The 27448-nt window shown below is 50.2% G+C and overlaps 4 protein-coding genes across 4 annotated transcripts in view; 2 read left to right on the top strand and 2 right to left on the bottom strand.

Annotated features, from left to right (window-relative positions):
* The first annotated feature begins 2295 nt into the window (after positions 1-2295).
* On the top strand, positions 2296-2980 carry PSPN (persephin). The gene has a single exon (XM_069591363.1). It carries the CDS (start codon positions 2296-2298, stop codon positions 2839-2841), a length of 546 nt encoding a protein of 181 aa, XP_069447464.1. The 3' UTR covers positions 2842-2980.
* Positions 2981-3109: 129 nt separating this feature from the next.
* ALKBH7 (alkB homolog 7) lies at positions 3110-4985 on the bottom strand. Its single transcript, XM_069591361.1, has 4 exons — positions 4517-4985; positions 3732-3905; positions 3520-3644; positions 3110-3351 (listed from the first exon to the last, which is right to left on the bottom strand). Exons 1-4 carry the CDS (start codon positions 4718-4720, stop codon positions 3189-3191), a joined length of 666 nt encoding a protein of 221 aa, XP_069447462.1. The 5' UTR covers positions 4721-4985; the 3' UTR covers positions 3110-3188.
* A 741-nt stretch (positions 4986-5726) lies between these two features.
* Positions 5727-27448, top strand: part of ACER1 (alkaline ceramidase 1) — a 52722-nt gene continuing 31000 nt past the window's right edge. The window contains exon 1 of the mRNA XM_069591362.1: positions 5727-6004. The gene's annotated coding sequence lies outside the window, so the exon portion shown is untranslated. The remainder of the gene's footprint in view (positions 6005-27448) is intronic.
* Positions 8707-14022, bottom strand: CLPP (caseinolytic mitochondrial matrix peptidase proteolytic subunit). Its single transcript, XM_069591360.1, has 6 exons — positions 13713-14022; positions 13551-13622; positions 12943-13039; positions 11896-12083; positions 11041-11146; positions 8707-9047 (listed from the first exon to the last, which is right to left on the bottom strand). The coding sequence occupies exons 1-6, from the start codon at positions 13896-13898 to the stop codon at positions 8878-8880; spliced, it is 819 nt and encodes a 272-aa protein (XP_069447461.1). The 5' UTR covers positions 13899-14022; the 3' UTR covers positions 8707-8877.

The raw sequence follows: 27448 nt of genomic DNA on the forward strand, positions 1-27448 counted from the left end.
GATTCTCAGCTCTTGATTCTGTCCCAAATGGCCACAAAATCCCAATCCCGTTACTGGTCTTGGCATCTGGACACTACTTTTCAACTTCCCAGTGGGGTTCCTGGAGCTTCCCTGTAGAGTCTCACAAGTTGGTAAGGCGTTTATTTTATCAAGTATGGCTAGGCATTCTGTAAGCAAGAGGGTTCTTTGAGTTCATGGAGAGTCACGTTGCTGGAAATGGAACTTGGCAGCAGGAACAACGTTGAAACCCCTGTTTGAGTGATCTGGCTGGTGGCAGGATGCTGGAGATGGCAGGTGGAAAACCTCCCCACCCAGTTCTACAGGCCCTTGGCTGCCAAGTCAGAATGCCTGAGATGTCCGGCTAATTCCCAGGAATGTCCCACTTCGTTCCAACCTCCCTCCCATCCTTCCGCCAGGACTTTTGTGAAGGAAGTGCCTGCCCCTTACCCTGACAATTTCACCCCTGCTCTGCCTGCCACGTGGACCGAGGTCTGAGGCCTGCCCCACCACACCGGTCTACGTGCCCCAGTGGTTCAGATCAGGAGTCTTGCATTCAGCAGGACTTGGGGTTCAAACCCCATCTGTGTCTCTTAATTCTGGGTGACTTTGTATAAGTGACAGTCCTGCCACCCACACCTCCCATCTGAAGGTAGTCTCAATAAGCAGTTGAGAAGAAAAAAGCACACCAAAATCACTGAAGCAGTCCCCCATGGGTGGTGCTGCGGTCCTTTCCTACTTGATACAAACGGCGGTGAAAAGCCCTGAGCTTGCATCTTGGCTCACCTGAAATGGATGAGTTCCTGAAGCACATGTCCTGGATCAAAGGGATGGGATTGGTAGTTTCCGTAGCCAGTGTTCAACTGCCACTGGTTTATACTGCTACCAACAGGCGTGCCCATTAAGCCCCCAGCCACAGGTAAGCAGACTCTGACGTTTGCCAATCTTAGAAGCAGTTTCACCTGAGTTTTAATCTGGTCTTGCCTGCATTGAGTTCAGGCACCGTGTCAAACCTACACAAGTTGCTTGTATTTCAGGACCTCCCTGGTGGTCCAGTGGTTAAGGCTCTGGACTCCCAATGCAGAGACACAAGTTGGATCCCTTGTTCAGGATCTTGCATTACATAGGACATGGCCTAAATTTTTTTAATTGAAAATAAAAAAGATGTTCTCATTTCCTTTGCCTCGAGCATTTTGTGCGTGCTTAGTCTCTCAGTCGTGTCCAACTCTTTGCAACCCCATGGACTGTACAGCCCACCAGCCTCATCTGTCCATGGGATTCTCCAGGCAAGAATACTGGAGTAGGTTGTCATTTCCTTCTCCAGGGGATCCTCCCAACCCAGGGATTGAGACCCGAGTCTCCTCCACTGCAGGTGAATTTTTTTCCATCTGAGCCACCAGGGAAGCGTCTAAGAGACTCTTAACTGCTCGGTACCAGCCACCCTGCTACACACTAAATATGTCTTCTGTCTGTCCTCAGGACCTCATGTGGGAGGGACTCTGTTAGCCCCATTTCAAGGCTAAGGATGGAGGCTTGCTTCCCCAGGGTGATGGAGAAGGGCTGAGAGATTACTGGAACCAGGGCGGGGCTTAACCTCCCCTCCTGCTTTGATGCCCTCCAACCCCAGGTAGGGCTGGGGTCCCAGGGGACTCAGGTTGGCCTTCCAGAGACAGGAGTCCCTGCAGGGTGAGTTTCTTGCCCCTGGTGTCCCAGCTCTTGGCAGTCCCCAGGCCTCTCCCTTTTCCTGTTTTGATACTGCCTGGGCCAGACCCGGAGGCAGGGCATGATGTCTTAATCCTCCAGGCAGGAGCCATGATGGATTCCCCGTCAGTGCACCCACCTCTTCCCTGCATGCACATCTGCTCTACCTGGTGCACAATGTGGGGGCTACTGGGCCCCAGCACCCTGCCCGAGAGGGGAGGGCCCCCACTGGGAGACCCGTGGGGCCCCCAACCCTCCCTCCAGACAGCAGGTGGGGTGGGGACCCCGAGTTGCCCTCCCTGAGCTCGGCCCTGGCTGCCGACACAGCACTCGTAAATCAGGGGGTGGAGGGGGTGTTGGAAATGGGTCTGCGGAATGTCTGGATGGGATGCGTGTATGAGGGGGTGTGCGCCCTTAACTCTTGGAAGGATGGGGTGTGGAGCAGAGGAGCGGGGCTGCCTGGGCCCGAGGTGTGCGACGTTGGAACCATCGCCAACGAGCAGCGGCCGGAAGTGATGAGGTTAACTCCCCAGCTCGGGCAGAGGGGGATAAATTGAGGGTGCCGGGCATCCGCATCCTCAGGACCTGCCCGTCGCCATGGCCACAGGAAGAGTCTTGCGAGGCTCTCTCCTTCTCCTGATCCTCCACTTGGACCTTGGTGGGAGCCAGGGGGCCTGGGAGGCTCTGGTGGCGGAGAGAGAGCTCTCATCCGAGCCAGCGGTGGACAGAGAGACCCAGAGGCCACAGCTGGGTAAGGACTCCTGGAACCCTGCGTGCTCCCCAACTCCTTTCTGCCCAGACTCTGCCTGCTGTCAGCTGCCCCTTGTCCCCACAGGGGCCCGCCTGCCCCGAGCCCTGACCAGCCCGTGCCAGCTGTGGAGCCTGTCCCTGCCCGTGGCCGAGCTGGGCCTGGGCTACACGTCGGAGGAGACGGTCATCTTCCGCTACTGCGCCGGCAGTTGTTCCCGCGGAGCCCGCACCCAACACGGCCTGACGCTGGCCCGACTGCGGGGCCAGGGCCGAGCCCATGGAGGACCCTGCTGCCGGCCTACCCGCTATGCTGATGTGACTTTTCTCGATGACCGCCACCGCTGGCAGCGGCTGCCCCAGCTCTCAGCGGCGGCCTGTGGCTGTGGTGGCTAAGGATGGCCAGCCCGGGGCCCTGCAGCCACTGGAGGAGCTCAGCTGACTTATTTACTGGAGGCCCAGAGGCCGAGGCGAAGAGAGGGGAAGGTGGGCTGGGGCCACAGCAAGGGGCTCAATAAAGGAAACTGCTCCTCTAGCCTTGTGACTGTGTGTTCAGCTGGGAATGCTCCTGGGTGGGGGTGGGTGGGGGGGGAGGCAGGTGTGGTCTTGGGCTTCCCAAGCAGATCCTGGCCTTCCTGCAAACAGCTGGCAACAGGAGGCCAGCTTGTCCATTCTCCAGCATTATTCACAACTTTATTCACAAACACGGTGTCCTGAACAGCTTGGGGTAATGGTCCAGGAGCTCAGCAGGCTGGGGGCGGCTGCCCAGGCTCCCCCGGCCCCATCCCTTCAGGGAGGGAGCGGCAAATCACCGAGATGCGTCGGCCCCGGGGAATCCGACGCTCCCCAAAAAAGGACTCTTCATCCCGAAGGATCTCGTGGGAGAAGTCATAACGAGCCGAGCCCCTGCAGGAGAAAACAGAGGTTGTGGCTGGTGAGGGCGGCCCTAGTTCCAGGCAGACCAGCCCTAGGGGTAGAGTCTGCCATCAGGGCTGAACGACAGAAGGTGTTCCAAACGTTGAGTGGGTGTCTTGTGAGTTACTGGTGCAGTGCGGGCTCCTTGGCTGCCAATACCTAAGGATGTAGAGGGAGCCCGGCTCCAGCAAGAGTTCCAGCCACTCCCCCCGCTCCTGGCTGTGCACCAGTCGCATGACGCTAGGAGACAACAGGGACAGGCCGGCAATGGTGGATCCGCAGAACTGGAAGAGGGGACATGGCAGAGGGTGGGTTTTGGCCTGGCCAGCTCGTCCCCAGTTGGGAGCTCCAAGCTACTGCTCTCTGCCCACCTTGACGCTGTCCACGTGTGGCTTGATATAGCCCTGAGGTTCTAGGTCCAGCACATGCACTGAGGAGAGGAGGGTCTGGCCAGGTCCAAAGGCGGCTGCCTGCACACGCCGCAGGATGGCCCGGCTTGCCTCTGACCAGCGCGACTTCTCTGTCTCTCGGAAGCCGTGGATGGCCTGCCCAGAGCGCTCAGGTCAAGCCTGGAAGCTTCCAGGGGTGGGGAACAGGGAAACTGAGGCATTGCCCAGCGCTGGGGAGGGATTGGGGGGGAGGGTGGTGGAAGTGCAAAGGAAAGGCCTGGTTTTTCCAGCATGACACTTGACCCCACCCTCAACTCTCAACTTTGATCCTATCTACCCCACGATGTTTTCTCAAATCCCAACCCCTGCCAGATCTGGGTCTAGCCTTAGTCCTTTCTACCCACCATCAGGGTCCAGTTCAGTCCCACATTGCGTCTCTAACGTTGGCCTGGTTCCAATATTCACAACTTGATTCACCGGGTCCCCTGTCTCCCCCCCTCAACGTGACCCTCCCTCATCTCGCTCCACACCCGTTTCCACCCCTAACTTGGGTCCTGTCCCCCAAACACCCTTCGGTTCTGCCTCGTTATGGCCCCGCCCACATCTCCAAAGCGCTCTTCCAGCCCCCAAGACCCGAAGCATCAAGACCCCCATTCCCAGGCCCCGCCCCAGATGTAGCCCCGCCCACCCAGCGCTCCACCCCGCCCGGCCTCTAACGTTCCCAAGCCACGCCCCTGTGGCTCCGCCCCCAGCGCCGCCAGCCTCACCGCATCCCAGTGGTCGTATTCGTATCTGCGGCGGCGCAGCTCGGGTTCCAGCTCGCGGCTCAGTGTCTCCTCCTCGGCCGCGCTCAGGAAGCCGGGCCGCACCACGGCCGCGTCTTGTAGGCGGCTCAGCACGGCTGCGCCCGAGCCCCGCACCCAGCCCTGCTGGGAGACCGTTCGCAGTACCACCTGCCCACCTCCAGCCATAGCCCCGGAGCCGGGTCTTGGCAGAGGGTGGGGTCAGGGCCACGCCCCCTCCCCAAGGTCATTGGCTGTGACTGCACTGAATCCCTCCAGCAATTGGCCTTCCTCAGAGTCCCGCCTCTCGCTCAAGGTTACTGGTTGTTATTCGGCTCGTCCTCTCAAGCTATTGGCTCTTCCCAGAATCTGCCTCCTCTCCGGGGCTATTGGGCCCTTTCGACCACAGAGACTCAGACTACTAGTTGTGCCTCAGGTCCGTCTTCCAGAGGGCGGGGCGGAGCGGTGGTGTCAAAGGCTAGGTCGGCCCGGGGGTCAGAGGTCAAGGGTGAGAGAAGGATTGGGCCAAGGCCATGAAGTTAAGGTTAGAGTCCAGTCAGGCTGAGCTGTAGGAGTTAGGGGAGTGACATAAAGGCTGTGGTTATGGGGTGGGACCAGGTTTGTGGACTTACGGGTTTCAGTCAAAGGTCAAGGCGAGGCGCCTCCCATCCCGAACCCCACCCCCCGCCCCCCCATCCTCATACAAACAGGCTGGCTTCCAGTTTAAAACAGTATATAAACTGTGTTGGCCTTCCCTCATAGCTCAGTTGGTAAATCATCTGTCTGCAATGCAGGAGGCTCGGGTTCAATTCCTGGGTCGGGATGATCCCCTGGAGAAGGAAATGGCAACCCACTCCAGCATTCTTGCCTGGAGAATCCCATGGACAGAAGAGCCTGACAGGTCCATGGGATCGCAAGAGTCGGACACAACTTGGCGACTAAACCACCACAACCACCATAAACTGTTTATGTACTTTGTTTGTTTGTTTAAAAACAGTATATAAACAAAAATTCCTCTTCCTTTAAAGGCAGAATTGGAATGTCACCATTTTTCAGCCCTTATTGGGCTGAAAATTCTAGACAAGGACTATCATCTGCTCCAATGTCATGGAAACAAGGACAACTGGTTTTAAAATGTCTCCCGCTAGAAGGCACCCTCACTCCAAGGTCATTGCCGGAAAAGCGGAACCTGAATGGATCAGACTTGTCTAGATTCAGACGCCAGGTACCGGAAGTACCAAGGACAGAATCGCATCCTCAAAATTCAGAGGGAAAGTCCGTAAGACACACGACCCTGTTTCTCCAACAAGTTAAGTTCAAGAAAAGAGGAGAAAAAGAGGGAGAGAGACATTAGGAGATTAAAGGGGAAAACCGCAATGCCTGCACCTTATTTGGATCCTGATTGGAAAAAAAAAAAAAAAAAAAAGTTGTGATCACCAGGGAAATTTGGACGCGGTTGAATATTCGACCACAGTAAGCATTATTTTTTTCTGGTTGAAAATGATGTTGTGGTTGTCTTTTTTAAAGATTCCTTGTCCTTTATTAACCTTTTTTGAAAGTTCTTTAAATTATGTAGCACTTTACAGTTTTTAAAAGTTTCACATGCATGATTTCATAGACTCTCATAATACCTTTTTTAAAAAAATCCCCTAAAGCTATATTGCCCCTCCTCCTTCCCTCTCCCCACTGGTAACCACTGGTTTGTTCTGTGTCTGTGAGTCTGTTTTTTTGTTTTATTGACTAGTTTATTTTTTAGATTCTACATAATAGTGATAGGATAGAGAATGTCTGTCTGACTTAACTCACTTAGCATAATACCCTCCAAGTCCATACATGTTGCTGCAAATGGCATTATTTCATTCTTTAATATGGCTAATATTCCATTGTATATATGTACTGTATCTTCTTTATCCATTCATCTGTTGTTGGACACTTAGATTGCTTCTTTATCTTGGCAGTTGTAAATAATGCTATGAACATTGGCATGCATGTTATCTTTTCTAAATAGTGTCTCTTTTTTTTTTTTTTGGATCTATACCAAAAGGAGTGGAATTACAGGGTCATGTGGTTATTCTTAGTATTTTTGAGAAATAAAATTACTTATCCTTTTAGAAATACATACTGAAATATTACAGATGAAATGAAAAGCTGGGATTTGCTTCAAAGTACTACAAAGCCATGGTAGAGGCTCTGTAGAGGCAGGGGAGGGACGAGTCATAATCAGCTATGAATTGGTGTGGTGGGTACATGAGACTGCATTATTCTAGTTTCTCTACTTTTTTCTCCTAAATTTAAACAAAATTACTGCAGGTGATTTTTTTTTTTTTGGTAGCACTGGGTCTTCACTGCTGTGTGGGCTTTTCTCTAGCTGTGGAGAGCAGGGTTCTAGGGCGTGTGGGCTCTCTAGCTTGGTGCACAGGCTTCTCATTGTGGTGGTGTCTCTTGCGGAGCACGGGTTCTAGGGCATGTGGCTGGGCTTCAGTAGTTGTGGCGCACAGGCTTACTTACTCTGACTTACTTTTAACCTGTGTCCCTTGCATTGGCAGGACATTCTTAACCAATGGACCACAAGGGTCTTCTCCACTTCCGTATATATTTCAAATTGCGCACAATGAAAAAGTTCAACCAAATGTAACTGATGAATGAAGCCAAATTAAAAAGTCCTCTATATTTAAAAAAAAAAAAAATTGTTCTTTGCTCTGACAGCAAAATTCCTTGAAACACTTGTCCAGCTCCCAGTATTTTCCAGCCCCTTCTCTCTGGGTCCACTCCAACCTGGCTTTTGGGCCCCTAGTACTAAAAGTGGTCTTATTGAAGGCCGCTAGTGATTTCTGCAGGGCCAAGTGCCATAGCCAGTTCTCAGCCTGACTGCTAACTCATGGACACACTGAAGTCCCCTACATTTCTATTCCCAACCCTGGGTGGGGGGTGGGGGCGGAAGGGGAGAGGCATGATAGACCAGATATCCGAAATCAACTCTTGATCCTGACCCCTGCTCCTCCCCCCAGCTCTCCTGGAAACATCTTATCTTTCTGGCTGCTTTGGGCCAACACCTAGGAGTTTTGGGAGATTTCGTTCTCTCTCAAATCTCACATCCTACCTGTAAGCCCTGCCTTTAAAACCTGGCTGGAAACCGACTTCTCTCACCACGTGGCTGGGGCCAGGTCACCCTCCTTCTGGGTGGTTCTAAGTCTCCTCACTCCAGGTTTCTGTGCTTGCCGCCCTCCACCCACCACTCTGTGGTTCCTTTTTCTTTTTTGGCTGTGCTGGGTCTTTGTCATGGTGCAGGCTCAGGAGTTCCAGCCCTCGGACTTACTTGCACTATGTGGGATCTTAGTTCCCCGACTAGGGATCGAACCCAGACCCCCTGCACTGGGAGTGCAGTCTTAGCTACTGGACCACCAGGGAAGTCCCCTGTTCCTTTTCTTGAAACCCTCCATGGGACATCTCCCTCCTATCTCAGACCTGCTGCTGTTTAATCACTGTCGTGTCTGACTTTTTGCGACCCCATAGACTGTAGCCTGCCAGGCTCCTCTGTCCATGGGATTGTCCAGGCAAGAATACTGGAGTGCATTGCCATATCCTCTTCCAGGGGATCTTTCCAACCCAGGGACTGAATCTTGGCAGGTGGATTCTTTACCACTGAGCCATCTGGAAAGCCCTACCAGACCTTTTATGATCTATACTCCTCTTCTTCCTGCTCTTATCTCTACTTTTCCCCTCACTCCCTCCCTCCCTCCAGCCACCCCAGCTCCCTCATGGTTCGCCTCATGTGCCAGGCATAGTCCTGCCACAAGACCTTTGCACTTGCCATGCCTTCTGCCAGGACTGCTGTGTCCCAAGATAGCAATCTGGCTCCCCCCACCCTCACCTCCTTCAGGTCTTTGATCTAATGTCGCCTTCTCAGCAAGGCCTCTGCAGGCTACCTCATCTAACTCTTGTCACACCCGACACCGCATACCTCTTAACCTGATTAAAAAAAACAAAACAAAAACAACGGTCTACTTTCCCAAGAATGTAAGTTTCTTCAGGATGAGGACTTCTGTGTCTTCTTCACAATAAGCTGTGGCCTCTGGAGTGTCACGTAGGCTCTTAGCTCTGCTCAAGATGAAGGTCAAAGTGAAGGCACACGTGAGCCAGGGTAGACGCCAGAGGGAAGGCGCCAGAGCCGGGAGCAAAGGCTACAAAGGTTTAATTTAAAATCACAGTGTCTCAGCTGGGCTACCCACCCACAGGGGCACCCCCAAATCCACAGTTCCTCAAGGGGCCCCTCCAGGGTCAGTGTGGAGGGGCTCGCAGGCCGGGCGCCTCTGCTCTCCCTGGGAGGGCGAGAGGGAGGCCAGTTCTCAGGTGCTGGCTGGGGCGGGTTCTACCGCTGTTGGCTCCCCTGGCTCCTTCTGTACCAGCTCCGGCTCGTCCTCCCCATCCTGTGGGGGGTGGACCAGAACCTTGTCCAAGATGCCGAACTCCTGGGCCTCCATGGGGCTCATGTAGCGGTCCCTCTCCATGGCCGACTCTGCAGGGGGCGTACAGGCAGGATGCGGGTGGTGAAGAATGGACACCCAAGGGCCACATTCCAGTCCTCAACCAGCCCAAGTCCACCCTGTGTGACCTTGGCCTCCCCATCCCTGTGCCTTGAGTTTCCCCACCAGTAAAATACCTGTTTCTTTCTTTTTTTAGCTTGTTGATGTGTAAATACACATCTAGGAAAGGGCACAGACTGTGGGAGTTGGTGATTTTGTGGTGATTTTCTGTGGGTACAGTGTGGTGATTTTCAGACTGAACCCACCCACGCGGCCAGCACTCAGATCAGACCCTCCAAACCCTGCTGGGGACACATCCAGTTGCTAAGTGCCGCCTCCCTGGCCCCTAACAGTGGCCTAATGGCATAGAGGTTATGCCAGTTTTTTGCTCTTTAAATGCACAGTCACAGGGACTTCCCTGGTGGTCAAGTGGTTAAGGCTCCACACTATCAACACAGGGGTCCTGGGTTCCATCTCTTGTCAGGGAACTAGGTCTTATGTGCTGTAGCTAAGACCTGGTGCAGCCAAATTAAGAAAAAAAAAAAAAAGGCCTCTGTACTTCCACTGCCAGGGACATGGGCTGGACCCTTGGTTGGGGATTTTGCATGCTGAGCAATGTGGTAAAAAAAAAAAAAAAAATTAAAGTTAATTAATTAAAAAAGTAAATAAACATATAACCAGAGTGTTTACTCCTTTTGCCACTCAGCACTGTTTTGGAGATTTATCTAGGCTGTGGCCCAGTCCTTGTGGCTGCGTGGCGTCCTGCCTCGTGAATATACCACCGCTGGCCACTCATTCTGCTGTCAGGCACTTGGGTCTTTCTCCATTTAGGACTGTAGGAACAGGACTACATTCCCGTCTGCATCTTCGGACAGAAGCACTTGATTCCCTTGGTTATACACTGAGCAGAGGAACCAGGTGTCTTTCTGGGTGTTCACCCTCAGAGCCCTAACAGCTTCCCCAAGAGGTTGTAGTTATCACTGTTGCCTGCAGTGGATAACCGTTCCAGTGGCTCCACGCTCCCCTCAGCACTCGGTGGTATCAGTATTTTCTATTTGAGCTGCTCCAGTGGATTGAAATGGAGTAGGAAATGGCAACCCACTCCAGTATTCTTGCCTGAAGAATCCCATGGACAGAGGAGCCTGGAGGGCTATAGTCCGTGGAGTCTCAAAGAATTGGATCCAACTGAGCACACACACCACAGTGGACTGAAATGGTGTCTCATCAGGGCCTTGATCTGCCTTTCCCGAATAACTGATGATGGCATTATCATTTTTTCTTTTTTATTGGCCACACCACATGCAGCATGTGGGATCTTGGTTCCCCAACCAGGGGTGGAACCTGTGCCCCTTGCAGTGGAAATGCAGAGTCCTAAGCACTGGACCTCCAGGGAAGTCCCACTGTTGACACATCATTATTAAACATCGTCACTAAAGGTGATGAGAACCTTGGCTTCTGTTTCTTGGCCATTTGGGATCTTCTTTGTGGGAGACCCTGTTCAAAACCTTTGGACCTCTTTCAGTCAAGTTTTTGAGTCTTTTAATTTTTAAATTATTATCATTATTTTTTCTTGGCCATACTGTGCGGCATGTGGGATCTTAATTCTCTGACCAGAGATCAGACCTGCATCCCCTACAGTGGAAGTGCGGAGTCTTAACCACTAGACCACCAGGGAAGTCCCTCGGTCTCTAAGAAAAGTGCTCAGAACAGGGGTTCTCAACTGGGGGTGGGGTAGGGTGGGGATTCTGATCCCCAGGGGACACTGGGCGATGGCTGGAGACTGTTCTGGCCATCACCCTTGGAGGTGCTGCTGGCAGCTGGTGGGCAGCGCCCGGGGATGTGCCACACATCCTGCAGGGCCCTGGAGGGCCCCCACCACAGGACGATCCAGCCTGCTGTCAGCTGTACCAGGTCCAGAGGCCTGACCAGTATGCCTGTGTTGGTTCCAGTAAAAGAGCAGCTGAGGGCCCTGTAGGGGGCGCTCACCGATCACCTGCAGGCTCTGTTTGGTGTGCTTGGCATAGATGCTGTAGAGCTGCTTCTTGAGCTTCATGATCTCCTCCGCCTGGATGGCGATGTCTGTGGCTTGGCCCTGGGGGGCCATCCCAAGACGGGGAAGGTTGGGATCAGGGTCTGCCACTTGCAGGGAGAGGGACTCGGGAGACCGCCCTGGGCTTCTGGCTGCCAGCATTCAGGCAGGTGGGACAGGCCTCTGTGAATGCTTCTGTAGCCTGTTTCATCCTCACCACCTCCAGGAAGTCTCTCTGAATTAACTCTATGTTCTTATTTCTGGCAGCTGGTGCCTCCCTGACCAGGAGGGAGGGAGCTAATTTCCTAGAGACATCAGAAAGCTGCCCAGAACACACTTTTCACATGCAAAGCCGCCAGTCCAAGCCCACACCCCCGCCACCTCCTCTGCAGAGCTCTCACACCCTGGGTCACCATCCTCCTGCCCCATCACCCCAGGGTACCAGACAACTAGGGACAATCCCTACACCCTAGAGCCCACTGACACTATTCACACTAGCCCATCCTAACCTCACATGTTCTTCCCAGCAGAAACCTTGAAGAAGGCTCCTGCCTACATTCTCCTCTTGACCAACCCTGGTGCCTATCTGTGTGGTCCCCAAGGCCTGGCACACTCCCTCCTCTTGGGATCTGTGAGTCACAAACTGTCTTTTTAATGGCAACCCTCTCCTGATCAGTTGGCCTCACCATATCTGCATACCAACAAAACCTACATTTTAAACCCACCCCGTCATGTGACTCCTGCCTGTCTGGCTGGTTCACCTGTCTAGACCCCCATCCCCACCCCCAAAGCAGCTCTCAGGGCACACTCACCCTGGCACCCCCAGAGGGCTGGTGGATCATGATGCGGGAGTTGGGGAGTGAGTGGCGCATGCCTGGGGTGCCAGCAGCCAGAAGCAGGGAGCCCATGCTGGCTGCCTGGCCCACACACCACGTGCAAATGGGGTTCAGGATGTATTGCATCGTGTCGTAGATGGCCAGGCCCGAGGTCACCACGCCACCTGCGGATGGGGCACAGAGTTAGGGGCTGTGCTAGCTACCTCCCACCATCCTTTCCCCTAAGGCCCTGGAGAGGGCTGGGGTCTCAAACAGAAATACTCCAGGGGTAGGAAGGTGACACAGGGCAGGTGGGGGCAACAAACAAGGGCTGGCTCCAAAGTGAGCTGACAGTTGCCACATTTGCATGTGGACCCAGTGAAGGATGAGATTGGCCACATTCTCAAGCATTGGGAGAATGTAATAACTACAATTGGAGACCCTGGAGCCAGTCTGCCTGGGTATGACCCCTGGCTGGGCAGGTCATCACATGTGACCTTGGGCAAGTTATCCAACCTCTTGAAGACATGGTACCTCCTTGTAGGTTGGAGATAACTAAACACTACCCATCATGTGAGGCTGCATGAAGAAAATGAGTTAAATGCTTATAAAGTGCTTTTATAAAAGTGCCTGGCACAGTAAACGATCAATTAAGATTGGCTATTCAGGGAATTCCCCATGTGTCCAGTGGTTAGGGCTTTCCCACAGGAGGAACAACTCAACCAAAATAAAATAAATTGGCTGTTGGCTATTCTACCTTTTTTGGGGGATAGGGTGGAATCTACCAGTTTAAAAAATTTTGACAACCGAGTTAGATTGGTAAAACATTACCTATGGGATCAGAGGCAGGTTCAGGTGCCTCTTTAAAAAAGCAAGGGAAGAGGCAGCTTTTGGAGGTTTCCAGACCCTCTGGAGATTCCGAAGGAAGCTCTGCCCCCTTTCTTGCTCCAGAGACAGAACCTCCCTGATTAGGGGTCTCAGTCCCTGGAGTCACCTGGTGTGTCCCCAGAAGTGCCCCTGGCACCTGGGGAAGGCCCTGCTCACCGGGGCTGTTGATATACATGTGGATGGGCTTCTTGTTGCTTTCCGACTGCAGGAACAGCAGCTGCGCGATGACCAGGCTGGCGACACTGTCATCGATCTGCAAGTGAGGAGGGCAGGGGTGTCCCCAGATGGGGGTGAAAGCTAAGGGCAGCAGTTATGGGGTGGCTGGGGTTGAGTCAGGGCACCAGAATGGTGGTCAGGGCCCAAGTAAGACAGATCAGGAAGCGTTCAGGACCAGGAGTGGATGTGGTGGGGGTGATCCGGAACCAGGGGGTTGGGGACACAGGAAGGGGGGACTCAGGCAACAGGAAGGAAAGGGGTGAGGAGGTTGGGGAGAGGGACAGGAGCCCAGAATGGGGAGGAGGATCATTGGTGAGGAGGGAGTCAGAAATTAGGGAGGGAGACGCAGAAGATTTAAAGGAGTAGAAGGGGGACTACAGGGCAGGAGGGAGCATCAGGGGGCTTATGTGCCCAAGAAGCAGGGAGTGTCAGACTGGGACAAAAGCGTCAGCCTAGGGAGGAAAGTCATGGGGGAGAAGTCAGAGGATCAAGGAGGTTTGCGGAGATCTGCGCAGACGAAGGGGAGGATCGCGGCGCGAGGCACTCACAGGGCCCATGACGCACACAATACGCTCCCGAAGCAGCCGCGAGTAGATGTCATAGGCGCGCTCGCCGCGACCCTGGGGAAGATAGACGCGGGTGAGGGTCACACGCCCTCCGTGCCCCAAGCCGTTGCACCCCCGGGCCGTGTCCCCACCCGGCCACTGTACCGTCTGTTCCACCACGATGGGAATGAGCGGAAGAGCCCGGGCCGCCGTCACGTGCAGGCTCCGCTGCGGGGCCAGGCGATTCTCGGGCGTTCGCTGCGGGGGAAAGCGGGCGGCGAGGCGAGGCCCCAGCGCTGGGCACAAGCCGACCGCCACCCGGCCCCCCCTAAGCGGTATTTTGGCCCACATCGCGCCGCACGTCCCTCTCGGCTTCCATACAATGCCGGAACTACAACTCTCAGCGTGCTTTGCGCCCACGGCGATACCTCACGAGACCGCCCACTTCCGGGGAGCATGGGGCACGTTTCGGGGCGGGCCGATGGAGGGGCGGAGCCAGAGAAGTGGTGTCAGAGTGGAACCCGAGAGCTTCCAAGATACCTATTTGAATCTTCTTCCTGAAGAATCTTCATAGTTTTCTGCTCTTCACTGTTAATTTTAAAAAATCAGCTCTGTGCGCCCACTGGGCCTGGGCTTCAAAGATCATCCAGCCTGGTGGGGCCGACCCCGGAGACCTTCCCATCCGTCTATGGTTATGTATGGGGTAGTGGGAAGGCCCCAAGATGTGCAAGCCCAAGGGTGGAAGTTGCGGACTTCCAACCGAGAGGTCGGTCTGGAAAGGCTTCCTAGGAGGAGCAGGTGTTGGAGCTGGGCTTTGAAGGATGTATAGGAGTTTGTTAGGTAGGGAAAGGCATTCCTGGCAAAGGGAGGACAATGGACAAAGGTGTGTGTGGCGGGGGGGCGGGGGTGAAGGAAGGCTCCTGGTAACGTTTGGAACCTCTTTTTGCCTCTAGATCGTCTCAGGGTGGACTCTGTTTCATCTTTCAGTTCAAATGTCACCTGGGAGTTGTTCCTTCTTGGGTCTCCAGAGCCTAGAACCGTTGCCTGGCGCACAGTAGGTGCTCATTAAGTACGCTTTGAACCCAGAGATGAAGTGGTAAAGGAGGTAGCTTAACGGCTTAGGGCTTTGAATTCAACTATACTTCAATAAAAAATAAAAACAAAAATTCTTCATTTAATGTAACTTTTAGGGGTAAATTAACATATTTCAAAACTTAAAAAAAAAAAAAAGAAGAGCTGAAGGCTTTGAAGGCAGCTTACCCGTATGCCAAGCCTGGTTTAGCCACTGACATGCTGTGTGATCTTCAGGTGCATTGCTTAACTCCTCTGAGCCTGAAGTTTCTTGTTTGGAAGATGGTGATGATCAAACCGGTTTTACAGGGACGGATTCCTGCTGCTGAGGCAGCAGAGTGGCATTCTCTGTGTTTAAATCTTGGCCCCACTGTCATGGTCCATGCGTGGGTTGGAAAGGAATTTTCAGACATGAAGCAGAATAAGAAGAGAATAAAGTTTATTAGAGTGGGAGACACTGTTAGAACAGTGGGCCAGCTCAAGGGAGAACCAACGTTGAATAGGGGTGCTTAGTCCACTTTTATACCCCGGGTACAAGGAGTGGGATAGGAGTCTTGAGGGTCATTTGCTGATTGGATGACGCAGGTATACTGGGTGGGGGAAGAGTAAGGCAAATACCTTCTCCCTGTGTGGGGTAGGAGGGGAGACAGGAGAGCCTGAAATCTGTTAATAGTTACAACATGGGGGAGAGAAGGATGATAAGGGTCTGGTTTTTCCATTCCTGCATTCCAAGACCCTCCTTGGTTTTATCATCTCTTTAGTCCTTGGGTCACCACACCCATTACTCAACTAGTTTGTGTGTCCCTGAGCCTTAATTTCCTCTCTATAGAATGGACATAATAGTAAAAAACTACATCCTGAGATCATTGTCAGGTCCTCAGAATTGGACCTGGAATGTAGCAAATACTCGATTTGTATTAGCTATTGATGTGTATTTGGTGGGAGAGATTTCTCTCTCTCTCTCGCTCTCTCTCTCTATATATATATACATATTTACTATTTATATATTATGTATTATTATATATATTTTTATTTTATTTTATTTATTTTTAATTGGAGAGTAGTTGCTTTACAATATTGTGTTGGTTTCTGCCATATATCAACATGAATCAGCCATAGGTATACATATGTTCCCTCCCTCTTGAACCTTCCTCCCACCCCTTCCCACCCCTCTAGTTTGTCACAGAGCACCAGATTTGAGCTCCTTGTGTCATACAGCGCATTTCCACTGGCTAGCTAATTTCACATATGGTAATTGACGTGTATTACTTGTTGTGTTAGATCTGCAACCACGGGCATCCAAGAAGCCCTCCCAAATGAGGGTCCATTTGGCATGGCTTTTGATGCATAGGTGGGAGTTCACATGCAGACCATTCCTAATTGCTGGACTCTAAACTCGAAGCCAGGTGTCCTAGATAAGTGTAGCTTTGTGCCTGGTCTGATGAGGAAATAGAGAAGGACACAGACACTTTTCACCTTATGGAATCAGGGGCAGGAAAGAGGAAAGAATGTGGAAACGGAAGAGTATAGAGGAGACCTTGGAGGCACCTGGGCTTCCCTGGTGGCTCAGCTGGTAAAGAATCCACCTGGAATGCGGGAAACCTGGGTTTGATCCCTGGGTTGGGAAGATCCCCTGGAGAAGGGAATGGCTACCGATTCCAGCATTCTGGTCTGGAGAATTCCTTGGGCTGCATAGTCCATGGGGTCGCAAAGAGTCGGACTCGACTGCACGACTTTGACTCACTCGCTGCAGGCATCCTGTTCCTGGGAGTGGTGTTCCTACCGCAGGGACTGAAGGAGTGGGGGAGCAGCACTGGCCCATCCAGTCTCTGCTGTGAGTCAGGTGGGTGACCCTGCCCAGCCGGCTTCCCTGAGGCTGGGGCTCCCACCCTGCCTCTGGGGAGAAGGGCTGTCCCATCAGTGGCCCCTAGGCCCGCAGTGCCCCACTCGAGCACTGCCCCACCCTTCTGCCCTCACTGCCTGTGTTACGCCTACTCTGTCTAGGCACGGTTCAACTATTTTTCACCTCCTGCATCCTTGTCACCACCCTCAATAACACCCTGGTCAGTGTTGCAGCTTCTCCCCTGCTCTGGACTCCTTGCAGTTATTTCATTCAGCAGCCTGAGTGATCCTTGTAAAGGCTTTTTTTTTGCTGGGAGAGGGCAGCCACTGGACCTCATGGCTTGTGGGATCTTAGTTCCCTGACCAGGGATTGAATCTGGGCAAATCCTAAGCACTAGACTATCAAGATACTCCCTAGAAGCTAAACCATATCCCTCCCTTACCTAAAATCCTCCCCTTGGCTTCCCATCACCCCAGCTGACCTCTACCCTCCTCTCCTTCCACCCTTTCTTCTCCACTTGGCTTCAGGGGCCAAGCTGGCCTGCTTTCTGCTCCCCAGACATGCCAAGTGCCTTCCAGCCACTTGGCCTCTGCTTGTGTCCTCTGCCTGAATCTTGCTCAACACAAAAATCTCTGTTCAAACACCACCTCCTTAGGACTTCCCTGGTAATCCAGTGGCTAAGACTCTGCTCCCAAAGAAGAGGGCCCGGGTTTAATCCCTGGTCAGGGACCTAGATCCCACATCCTGCAACTAAGTTTTCATGCAGCAACTAAAGATTCCATATGCCACAACCAAGCCCTGGAACAGCCAAATAAATAAATATTAAAAAAAACAAAAAACAAAAAAACCATTACCTCCTTAGAGAAGCCTTGTGAAATGATACTTGTTTTTTTGAGCAACCCCTTTTGATATATTCTATCATCTTCTATTCCACTTCATTTAAACTGGGGTTTTCCAACCTCAGGACTGTTAACATTCTGGGTTGGATGATTCTTTGTTGGGGAGGGGGTGCCGTCCTGGGCACTGTAGGGTGTGGAGCAGCATCCCTGGCCCCCACCCACTAGATACTAGTAATCCCCTCTCCGTCATAACAACCCAAACTGTCTCCAAAGTTGCCAGGTGCTGAAGTGCCCCCTGCCCAGGATAGACCTGCTTCTGGTTGAAAGTCACCAATCTAAATTAAAGTGGGCAGTGACCTGACATTAAAAAAAAAAAAAAAAGCAACTTTTGAACAGTACCTGGCACATTATAGGCACTCAGATATTTACAAGTCTCTTGTTTTTCCAGACTTTGCTCTGAATATTCCCAATGAATGAATGAATCAGGGGAGGAAGAATCAGTTTGAACATTTGGCTGCAAATCAGTACATCCTACCGGTTTTGGGGCTTCCCAGGTGGCGCTAGTGGTAAAGAATCCTCCTGCCAGTGCAGGAGATGTAAGAGACACGGGTTCAATCCCTAGGTTGGGAAGATCCCCTGGAAGAGGAAATGGCAATTCACTCCAATATTCTGGCCCGGGAAATCTCATGGACAGAGGAGCCTGGTGGGCTACAGTCCATGGGGTCACAAAGAGTCAGACACGACTGAGCATGTGAGCACCAGTTTTGAGTCCAGGATCCAAGAAAAACTCTGATCACTGTTTCCTTTTCTTAGATGAATACAAAACAGGCCTGTTGAATTGATAGAGATTGAAAATTTTAAAAAAAAAGGAAGGAAGGAAAAGAAGCCTTGAGGGCTGAATAGGCTGTGGGTAAATGGATTCCCCCAGGTAGAGGCTCACCGAGGGTATTCCTACTGGAATTGAAGTTGACACCAAATTTCAAATTCTCACAATCTACTTCTAGTGACTCATTTTTAGGAAATGGTCCAAGGTGAGATTTAGCCACAGGGCTATTTATGACAGAACAGATCTTCCTTGACTAATGATGAGGTTACATCTGATAAACCCAACATACACAAACGTATCATAAGTTGAACATGCATTATGGGAAATTCCCTGGTGGTCCAGTGGTTAGGATTCCAAGTTTTTACTCCTGGGGCCCAGGTTCTATCCCTGGTTGGGAAATGAAAATCCCACAAGCCACGGGGTGAGGCTAAAGAGGCCAAAGAAGAAGAAGAAGAAAACACAAATGCTCAACTAATTGAAGAATTCATATCCAAGATGGCTCACTCACATAGCTAGCAAGTTGGATGCCAGACAGGTTGGATAGTTGACTACTGTTGGGAGGCTTCAGTTCTTTCCCAAATAGACCTTTTGATTAATTGAGTGTCCTCACAACATGGCAATGGCAACCCACTCCAGTACTCTTGCCTGGCAAATCCCATGGACAGAGGAGCCTGATAGGCTGCAGTCCATGGGATCGCTAGGAGTCAGGCATGACTGAGCGACTTCACTTTCACTTTTCACTTTCATGCATTGGAGAAGGAAATGGCAACCCACTCCAGTGTTCTTGCCTGGAGAATCCCAGGGATGGGTGAGCCTAGTGGGCTGCCGTCTATGGGGTCGCACAGAGTCGAACACGACTGAAGTGACTTAGCAGTAGCAGCAGCAGCACAACATGGCGGCCAGCTTCCCCCTAGAATAAGTGATCCAAGAGAGCACGGTGGAAGCTCTAAAGTGTTATATAGCTCAGCTTTGAAACTCACACATGGTTACTTCTAGTGGTCACACAGGCTAACCACGATTCAGTGTGGGACTAGGGACTATGCTGGGGGTGACTACCAGGAGGTGGGCATCACTGGAGGTCATCTTGGAGAGTGGTCGCCACACCCTTGCATCCTGGGGCTACATTTCTTATCATCCCTTGCAGCCCAGGAGCCATGTGATGTGTTCATTCACCAAGGGACCCTTCAAGGAGATGCTGTGTGACCCTTACAAGTTCAGGAGTTTGGGAAGCAGGCATGACTTCGCCCCTCTCTTTCGACTTCCATCAGCTCTTGAAGCTGAATGCAGTGTCCTGATAAACAAGGTGGGACCCTAGGAGGAGCCTGGGAGGGGGCCACCTGCCAGTCAGGAGCACACTTTAAAAAAAAGTTATTTATTAGGTTGCACACAGGATTTTTAGTTGTGACATGTGAACTTTTAGTTGCAGTATGCAGGAGCTAGTTCTCCAAGCAGGGATTGAACCTAGGCTTCCTGCTTTGGGAGCTTGGAGTCTTAGCCACGGGACCACTGGAGAAGTCCCAGGAACACGCATTTTGGATTTTTTTCTTTCTTCTTACATTTTGGATTTAAGACGGCTAAGCAACAAATTTCCTGAATAAATCAACAAAAAATTGTAAAGCAATTATCCTTCCTCCAATTAAAAATACATTTAAAAATCATACCCCCCAAAAAAAGAAATTAAAAAATGAACAAACAAGCGTCCATCATATCTGAGTCATTAAACATTTTGGGTTGTTTGTTGCAGCATCTAGTATTAACTAATTAATTCAGGAGTGGATTGAATTTGGTGAGGGAGGGGGAGGGAAGCTTCAAACCTGCCTGCCTGGAGTCACTGGGAGCATGGAGGTGATTTTTACTGAGATGGGGATGTTGGTTTGGGGTAAGATTAGGGCAGAGTCTCTCAACTTTGACACTTCTGACATTTGGGGTTGAATTAGGTTTTTGGCTAAGAGCAAATGTACTATGGGGACTTCCAGGTGGCGCAGTGGTAAAGAATCTGCCTGCCAATGCAGGAGATGTAAGAGACAGAGGTTTGATCCCCAGGTCAGGAAGATCCCCTGGAGGAGAAGCCTGATGGGCTACAGTCCATGGGGTCACAAAGAGTGGGACATGACTGAGTGACTAAGCACACAGCACAGGGGTCCCCAACCTCCGGGGCACAGACTGGTACCTCCTGTCAGATCAGCAGAAGCATTAGATTAAAGTGCACAATAAATATAATGCACTTGAGTCATTCTGAAATCATCCCTTCCCCCCTCCCCCCACCCCACACCCCCAACCCTGTCCATGGGAAAATTGTCTTCCATGAAACCGGTCCCTGGTGCCAAAAATGTTGGGAACCCCAGCCTGAAGTTCTTTGTTGTGGGGGTTCATCCTGCACACCTAGCCTCCATTCACTAGGTGTCAGTAGCGTCCTCCCAGTTATGTCCACCAAGAAGGTCTCTAGACATTGCGCAATGGCCCCTGCTCAGAACCATTGGGTTGGGATCTGGGGAGCTAGGGCAACCTGTGGATACCAGAGTGGAGACTTCCAGGCAGTGGATGGTTCTGTAATTCTGGCACTCAGGCAGCATGGGAGAGGGTGAGCTCTCCCCTCCCCACCCTGTCCCAGGAACAATGGGTGGAAGTGAGAGGAGGGAGCTGGGACTAAGATGGGGGCAGTCACAAGCCCAAGGAAGAGACTGGTCCAGTAGAAGAACGAACGTGGCAGGTGGACAGGCTGTTGAGATCAGCCATCAGTTTCAGAAGCATCAGATGCTTTGGGGAGCCATTGAGCTGGCGTAGGGGGATTGTGGGGGTGGGGTGGGGTAGAGGGGAATGTTAGTCACTCAGTCATGTCTGACTCTTTGCAACCGCATGAACTGTAGCCCACCAGGCTCCTCTGCCCATGGACTTCTCCAGGCAAGAATACTGGAGTGGGTTGTCATTCCTTCTCCAGGGGATCTTCCCGTTCCAGGGACTGATCCCAGGTCTCCTGCAGTTGAGTGGGGGAGGGGCATTTAAATGGGCTGTCAGCAATGACAAAGATATTGTGCATTCAGTCTTTTTTACCCCCCTATTTGGCCTCGCCGCATAGCAGGTGGGATCCTAGTTCTCCAACCAGGAATCGAATCTGGGCCCCCTGCAGTGGGAGCTGAGTCTTAACCACTGAACCACCAGAGAAGTCCCTGTGTATTCACTTTTATTGACGTGGAAAGAGTCCCATGGTGTAATTTTTTAAAAATATTTCATTTATTTATTTTTGGCTGTGCTAGGTCTTTGGTGCTGCATGTGGCCTTTCTCTAGTTGCATCGAGTGGGGGCTACTTTCTAGTTGGGATAGGCAGGCTTCTCATTGAGGTGGCTTCTTTTGTTGCACAGCACAGGTTCTAGAGTGCGGGCTTCAGCAGTTGTGGTGCACAGGCTTGGTTGCTCTGCAGCATGTGGGATCTTCCCAGACCAGGGATTGAACTGGTGTGTCTCCAGCATTGGCAGGCAGATTCTTAACCACAGGCAGATTCTTAACCACTGGACCACCAGGGAAGCCCCCCATGGTGTAATTTTAAAAGTTATTGGAGTATATGAAAATTCCAGTAGTTAGGACTTTGAGCTTCTACTGCAGAGGGCATAGGTTTGATCCCTGGTTGGGAAACTAAGACCCCCATATGCCTGTGCTCTATTTCTATGAGTCTATTTCTGTTTTGTAAATAAGTTCATTTCTATCTTTTTTTTTTTTTTAAGATTCCACATGTAAGTGATATTATATGGTACTTGTCTTTATCTGTTTGGCTTACTTCACTTAGAATGCTGCTGCTAAGTCGCTTCAGTCGTGTCCGGCTCTGCGCAACCCCATAGGTGGCAGCCCACCGGGCTCCCCCGTCCCTGGGATTCTCCAGGCAAGAACACTGGAGTGGGTTGCCATTTTCTTCTCCAATGCATGAAAGTGAAGAGTAAAAGTGAAGTCGCTCAGGCATGTCTGACTCTTAGTGAGCCCATGGACTGCAGCCTACCAGGCTCCTCTGTCCATGGGATTTTCCAGGCAAGAGTACTGGAGTGGGGTGCCATCGCCTTCTCTGTCACTTAGTATAATAATCTCTAACTCCATCCATGGGAATTAGATGTAATCCATCCATGTTGCTGCACATGGGATTATTTCATTATTTTTTATGGCCAAGTACTAGTCCAACATATATATATACACCACACCTTCTTTATCCGTTCGTGATGGGCACTTAAGTTGCTTCCATGTTTTGGCTATTGTATATGGTGCTGCTGTGAACACTGAGGCACATGTATCTTTTCGAATTCAGTTTTTCTAGATGGCTTCAATTTTTAAACTGGAAAGTATTCAGTTATTATTATTATTTTTGGCCCGTGACATGTGGGGTCTTAGTTCCCCAACAAGGGATTGAACTCGTGCACCCTGCATTGGCAGTGTGGGGTCTAAACACTGGACCACGAGCAAAGTCTCCCATCATTGTTCAGTGATAATTACTAACAGTTAAGGGGTGGTAGAGTAGGGGAGGGTGTCCTGGGTTCAGTCTCTGCCCCACTACTTATTTCCTAAGACCTTGGATGAGGATCTGAAAGTTTCGTAAGTGCATTCTCCTCACCTGACAAATGAATGGGGAGAATCTTCTTCTGGAGGCAACTAATCAGTTATTGACACTTCATAAAAGTCTCTCTATTACTTCACTGCCTACACACACACACACACACACACACACACACACGCACGTACACACATACACACACATACAAACCCTCAAGACATGCAATCCATCTGGTAGACCAAGCCTATAAATTTCAATATTCATGAAAAGAACACAACAAAAAGTGGTGGGAAACTGTGAGGTTTTCTAAACTTCAGTCATTCAAGTGTGTGCCAGCTATCCAATCATGAATAATTTTACTGTAAATCCCCTCGTTTAAGACATTCAAATATACATTTAGTTTTAAAATAGAAACTTTAAATGACTGCCATACATGGAAAAATGGAAAGACATACCAGAAATAGATGGAAACTGAATTTAAAAACATACAGTGAAAGCAAAATGCTGTTTTTAGGTGGAGAGAGAGGAGACTGTCTTCTCCATATGTTCCTGGTAAGCTGTCCTGGAAATTCACAGCACGAATGCCTCAAACTACCAGTGGAACCATCAGCTAAGCCCACTATACCCTGACCCATTAAAAAAAATTTTATTTATTTGGCTGTGCTGGGTCTTAGTTGTGGTATGCAGGATCTATTAGTTGTGGATGTGAACTCTTAGTTGTGGCATGTGGGATCCAGTTCCCTGACCAGGGATCAAACTCAGACCGCCTGCATTGGGAGTGTGGGAATGCAGGGTCTTAGCCATTGGACCACGAGGGAAGTCCCACCTGACCCATTTCTGCTATGAACCCAGGACTCCATCACCCAAAGACCACAACAGCGTACACCCCTTTTGTTTTTAATCTTCTGTCTTCCTTGTTCAACTTGGTTTAATATCAACTCTATTGACGTGTAATGTCCAGTTCATAAAATGTATCCATTTTAATGCTTTGGGCTCAGTCGTCTCTGACTCTTTGAGACCCCATGAACTGTAGCCCACCAGGCTCCTCTGTCCATGGGATTTTTTTCCCAGGCAAGAACACTGGAGCATGTTGCCATTTCCTCCTCCAGGGGATTTTCACCACCCAGGGCTCGAACCAGTGTCTCCTGGGTTTCCTGCCTCTCAGGGGGATTCTTTACCGCTGAGCTATCAGGGAGGCCCCGGGTGGCTTAGTGGTAAAGAATCCACCTGTAAATGCAGGAGATGCAAGAGACATGGGTTAGATCCCTGGGCTGGAAAGATCCCCTGGAAAAGGAAATGGCAACATGGTCCAGTATCTTGCCTGGGAAAAAATCCCATGGATGGAGGAGCCTGGCCAGCTACAGTCTATGGAGTCACAGAGAATCAGATACAACTGAGCACACTTTAAGTGTACAGTTTGATGAGTCTTGACAAACCCACAGTGTCTCCACTTCCCCAGTCGACACAGAGAACCTTTCCATCACCCAAGAAAGATTGCCCTGGGTCCCTTTGCAGTAACCCCATGCCATCCTCATCTACAAATGACCATTTATCCGATTTTCTGTCACTGAAGATTAGATTTCCCTTTATTAGAATTTCATGTAGATGGAACCATATAATAAGCAGTCTTTTGTGACTACTATGATATTGTAGTCTGTCTTTGATCATCTCTAGTTCCATCCATGTTGCTGCAGCAGGCAGCAATATTTCCACTCCTTCCCTTTTTAGTGTCTCTTGAACCCACTCTAACCGGACTTTCCCCCCACGACTCCACTGAGACACAAATGGGTGAGGTCACCAGTGACTTTCAAATGGCCAGATCTGATGGTCAGTTTCTTTTGATGGGTCTTGGTTATGGTCCCTGGGGTCTTCATTGACATTTGAACTCTTTCGTTGTGGTGTATGGACTCTCTAGTTCTGGTACGATGGCTCAGTTGCCCTGAGGCTTGTGGGATCTTAGTTCTTCAACCAGGGATTGAACCCCGGCCTTCAGCAGTGGAAGAGCGGAGTCCGAACCACTGGACTACCAAGGAATGCCCTAATTTGTCAACTTAAAATGCTTTTCATGTTGAAACAATGCCATGAGCTGCCATGTATCTTTTACCCAAATTTACCAATCACTAATATTTTGTCATATCGCCTGCCAGTGTCCGACTCTGTGTGACCTCATGGACTGCAGCCTGTCAGGCTCCTTTGTCCATGGGAATTCTCAGGCAAGAGTACAAGAGTGGGTTGCTGTGCCTTCTTCCCTTCCTGACCCAGGGACTGAACCCGCGTCTCTTAGGTCTCCTGCGTTGGCATGCGGGTTCTTTACCACTAGTTTCACCTAGGAAGCCCAGGATGCTCTCTTAGGTAATCGTGATTCGTTTATCAAATTCTAAAAATTTCTATCTATTTAATATTATTGTCTAATAATCAGTCCATATTCAAAGACCTGGGAAATCTGGGAAAGATTGAGGGCAGGAGGAGAAGAGGGTGACAGAGGATGAGATGGTTGGATGGCATCACTGACTCAATGGAAGTGAGTTTGAGCAAATGCCAGGAGACACTGAATGACAGGGAAGCCTGGCGGGCTACAGTCCATGGGGTTGCAAAGATTCGGACATGACAGAGTGAGCAACAATTTTAAAGTTCACCAGTTGCCCAGTCATGTCTTTCAGAGCCTTGGATATTTTCACACTTAAAATTTTTGCCCTTCTGTGCCTGTAACCATGATTTACTTAAGCATCATCTTTAAATTAAACTCACTTTTCAAAAACATGATCCCATACATTTATTTCAGGAGGCAGTTGTACATTGCACCCCTAAATAGAAAGCCAGAAAGGTAAGCAAGTAGAAAGCAACTCTAGGACTTCCCTGGTGGTCCTGTAGTTAAGAATCTACCTGCCGTTACTATATCCTTCTAGTTCTCTGTATATTCATTCTATTCATTTTTGAGGGTGTGGTATTGGAACTCCAACCAGATGTCTTAATTTATCTACTTAAAAAAATTGTAAGATATAGTGGACTATATGTAATCTTGTTCTGTGTTTTCCAAGCCTCCTGTAAATGTGTTATTGTACTTTCATAATTAAAAAAAAAAAAAAGAATCCACCTGCCGCTGCAGGGGTTCCATCCCTGGTCTGGGAAGATTCCACAAGCCATGGGACAGCTAAGTCCATGTGCCACAAGTACTGAGCCCAGCGAGAGAAACCACCACAATGAGAAGCCTGTGCACCACAGCTAGAGAAAGCCCACGTGGCGGTGAAGACCCAGCACAGCTGAAAATAGAGAAAGAAAGAAAAGAAAAGAAAGCAGCTCTAAAAGCTTATACTGGTGTATATGCACGTGTACACAGACACACACACACACACAGACACACACACACACACCTCAAGAAAGGGAAGTTAAAGGTCAAAATGCTAATAATGCTGAGAGTATATCTGGGTGGAAGATTCCCCATATTTTCTTCTATTTTTAAATTTTTAATAGGAAGTGGCTTTTCTTTTAAAAATCTGTACTGTTGAACTCTGTCTTAGCAATTTAAAATGCACCGATTTCCATTAGTAATTAGAGAAACTCAAGTCAAAACTACAATATCACCTCACACCAACCAGAATGGCTATCATCATAAAGTTCACAAACAGTAAATGCCAGAGAGGGTATAGAGAAAAGGGCAACTTCCTCCACTGTTGCTGGGAATGTAAATAGGTGCAGCCACTGTGGAGAACAGTATGATGCTCTTCCAGAAACAGAGCTGCCGCAGTCCCACTCCTGGTCATATATCTGGAGAAAACCATAATTTGAAAGATACAGGCACTGCGATATTCATCGCAGCACTGTTGACAATAGCCAGGACATGGAAGCAACCTAAATGCCCATTTATAGATGAATACATAAAGAAGATGTGGTACACACAGTGGAATATTACTCAGCCATTCAGTTCAGTTCAGTTCAGTTCAGTTCAGTCGCTCAGTCGTGTCCGACTCTTTGCAACCCCATGAATCGCAGCACGCCAGGCCTCCCTGTCCATCACCAACTCCCAGAGTTCACTCAGACTCACGTCCATTGAGTCAGTGATGCCATCCAGCCATCTCACTCTCTGTCGTCCCCTTCTCCTGCCCCCAATCCCTCCCAGCATCAGAGTCTTTTCCAATGAGTCAACTCTTCGCATGAGGTGGCCAAAGTATTGGAGTTTCAGCTTTCACATCATTCCTTCCAAAGAACACCCAGGGCTGATCTCCTTCAGAACGAACTGGTTGGATCTCCTTGCAGTCCAAGGGACTCTCAAGAGTCTTCTCCAACACCACAGTCCAAAAGCATCAGTTCTTCAGTGCTCAGCTTTCTTCACAGTCCAACTCTCACATCCATACATGACCACTGAAAAAACCATAGTCTTGACTAGATGGACCTTTGTTGGCAAAGTAATGTCTCTGCTTTTGAATATGCTATCTAGGTTGGTCATAACTTTCCTTCCAAGGAGTAAGCGTCTTAATTTCATGGCTGCAGTCACCATCTGCAGTGATTTTGGAGCCCCCCAAAATAAAGTCTGACACTGTTTCCACTGTTTCCCCATCTATTTGCCATGAAGTGATGGGACCAGATGCTATGATCTTCGTTTTCTGAATGTTGAGCTTTAAGCCAACTTTTTCACTCTCCTCTTTCACTTTCATCAAGAGGCTTTTTAGTTCCTCTTCACTTTCTGCCGTAAGGGTGGTGTCATCTGCATATCTGAGGTTATTGATATTTCTCCCAGCAATCTTGATTAAAAAGAATGAAATAATGCCATTTGTAGCAACATGGATGGACCTA

The sequence above is a fragment of the Ovis canadensis genome, chromosome 5, assembly GCF_042477335.2.
Source record: "Ovis canadensis isolate MfBH-ARS-UI-01 breed Bighorn chromosome 5, ARS-UI_OviCan_v2, whole genome shotgun sequence".
Classification (NCBI taxonomy): Eukaryota; Metazoa; Chordata; class Mammalia; order Artiodactyla; family Bovidae; genus Ovis; species Ovis canadensis.

Excerpts from the sequence above, each read along its gene's own strand:
- PSPN (XM_069591363.1), top strand. The coding sequence starts at position 2,296 with ATGGCCACAGGAAGAGTCTTGCGAGGCTCTCTCCTTCTCCTGATCCTC.
- ALKBH7 (XM_069591361.1), bottom strand. The coding sequence starts at position 4,720 with ATGGCTGGAGGTGGGCAGGTGGTACTGCGAACGGTCTCCCAGCAGGGC. Across the intron at positions 3,906-4,516 it reads AATACGACCACTGGGATGCG|GCCATCCACGGCTTCCGAGA; the intron begins GTGAGGCTGGCG and ends CGCTCTGGGCAG. Across the intron at positions 3,352-3,519 it reads GGCTCCCTCTACATCCTTAG|GGGCTCGGCTCGTTATGACT; the intron begins GTATTGGCAGCC and ends TTTCTCCTGCAG.
- CLPP (XM_069591360.1), bottom strand. The coding sequence starts at position 13,898 with ATGTGGGCCAAAATACCGCTTAGGGGGGGCCGGGTGGCGGTCGGCTTG. Across the intron at positions 13,040-13,550 it reads TTGTGTGCGTCATGGGCCCT|ATCGATGACAGTGTCGCCAG; the intron begins GTGAGTGCCTCG and ends CCTCACTTGCAG. Across the intron at positions 9,048-11,040 it reads ACAGAGCCTGCAGGTGATCG|AGTCGGCCATGGAGAGGGAC; the intron begins GTGAGCGCCCCC and ends CGCCCCCTGCAG.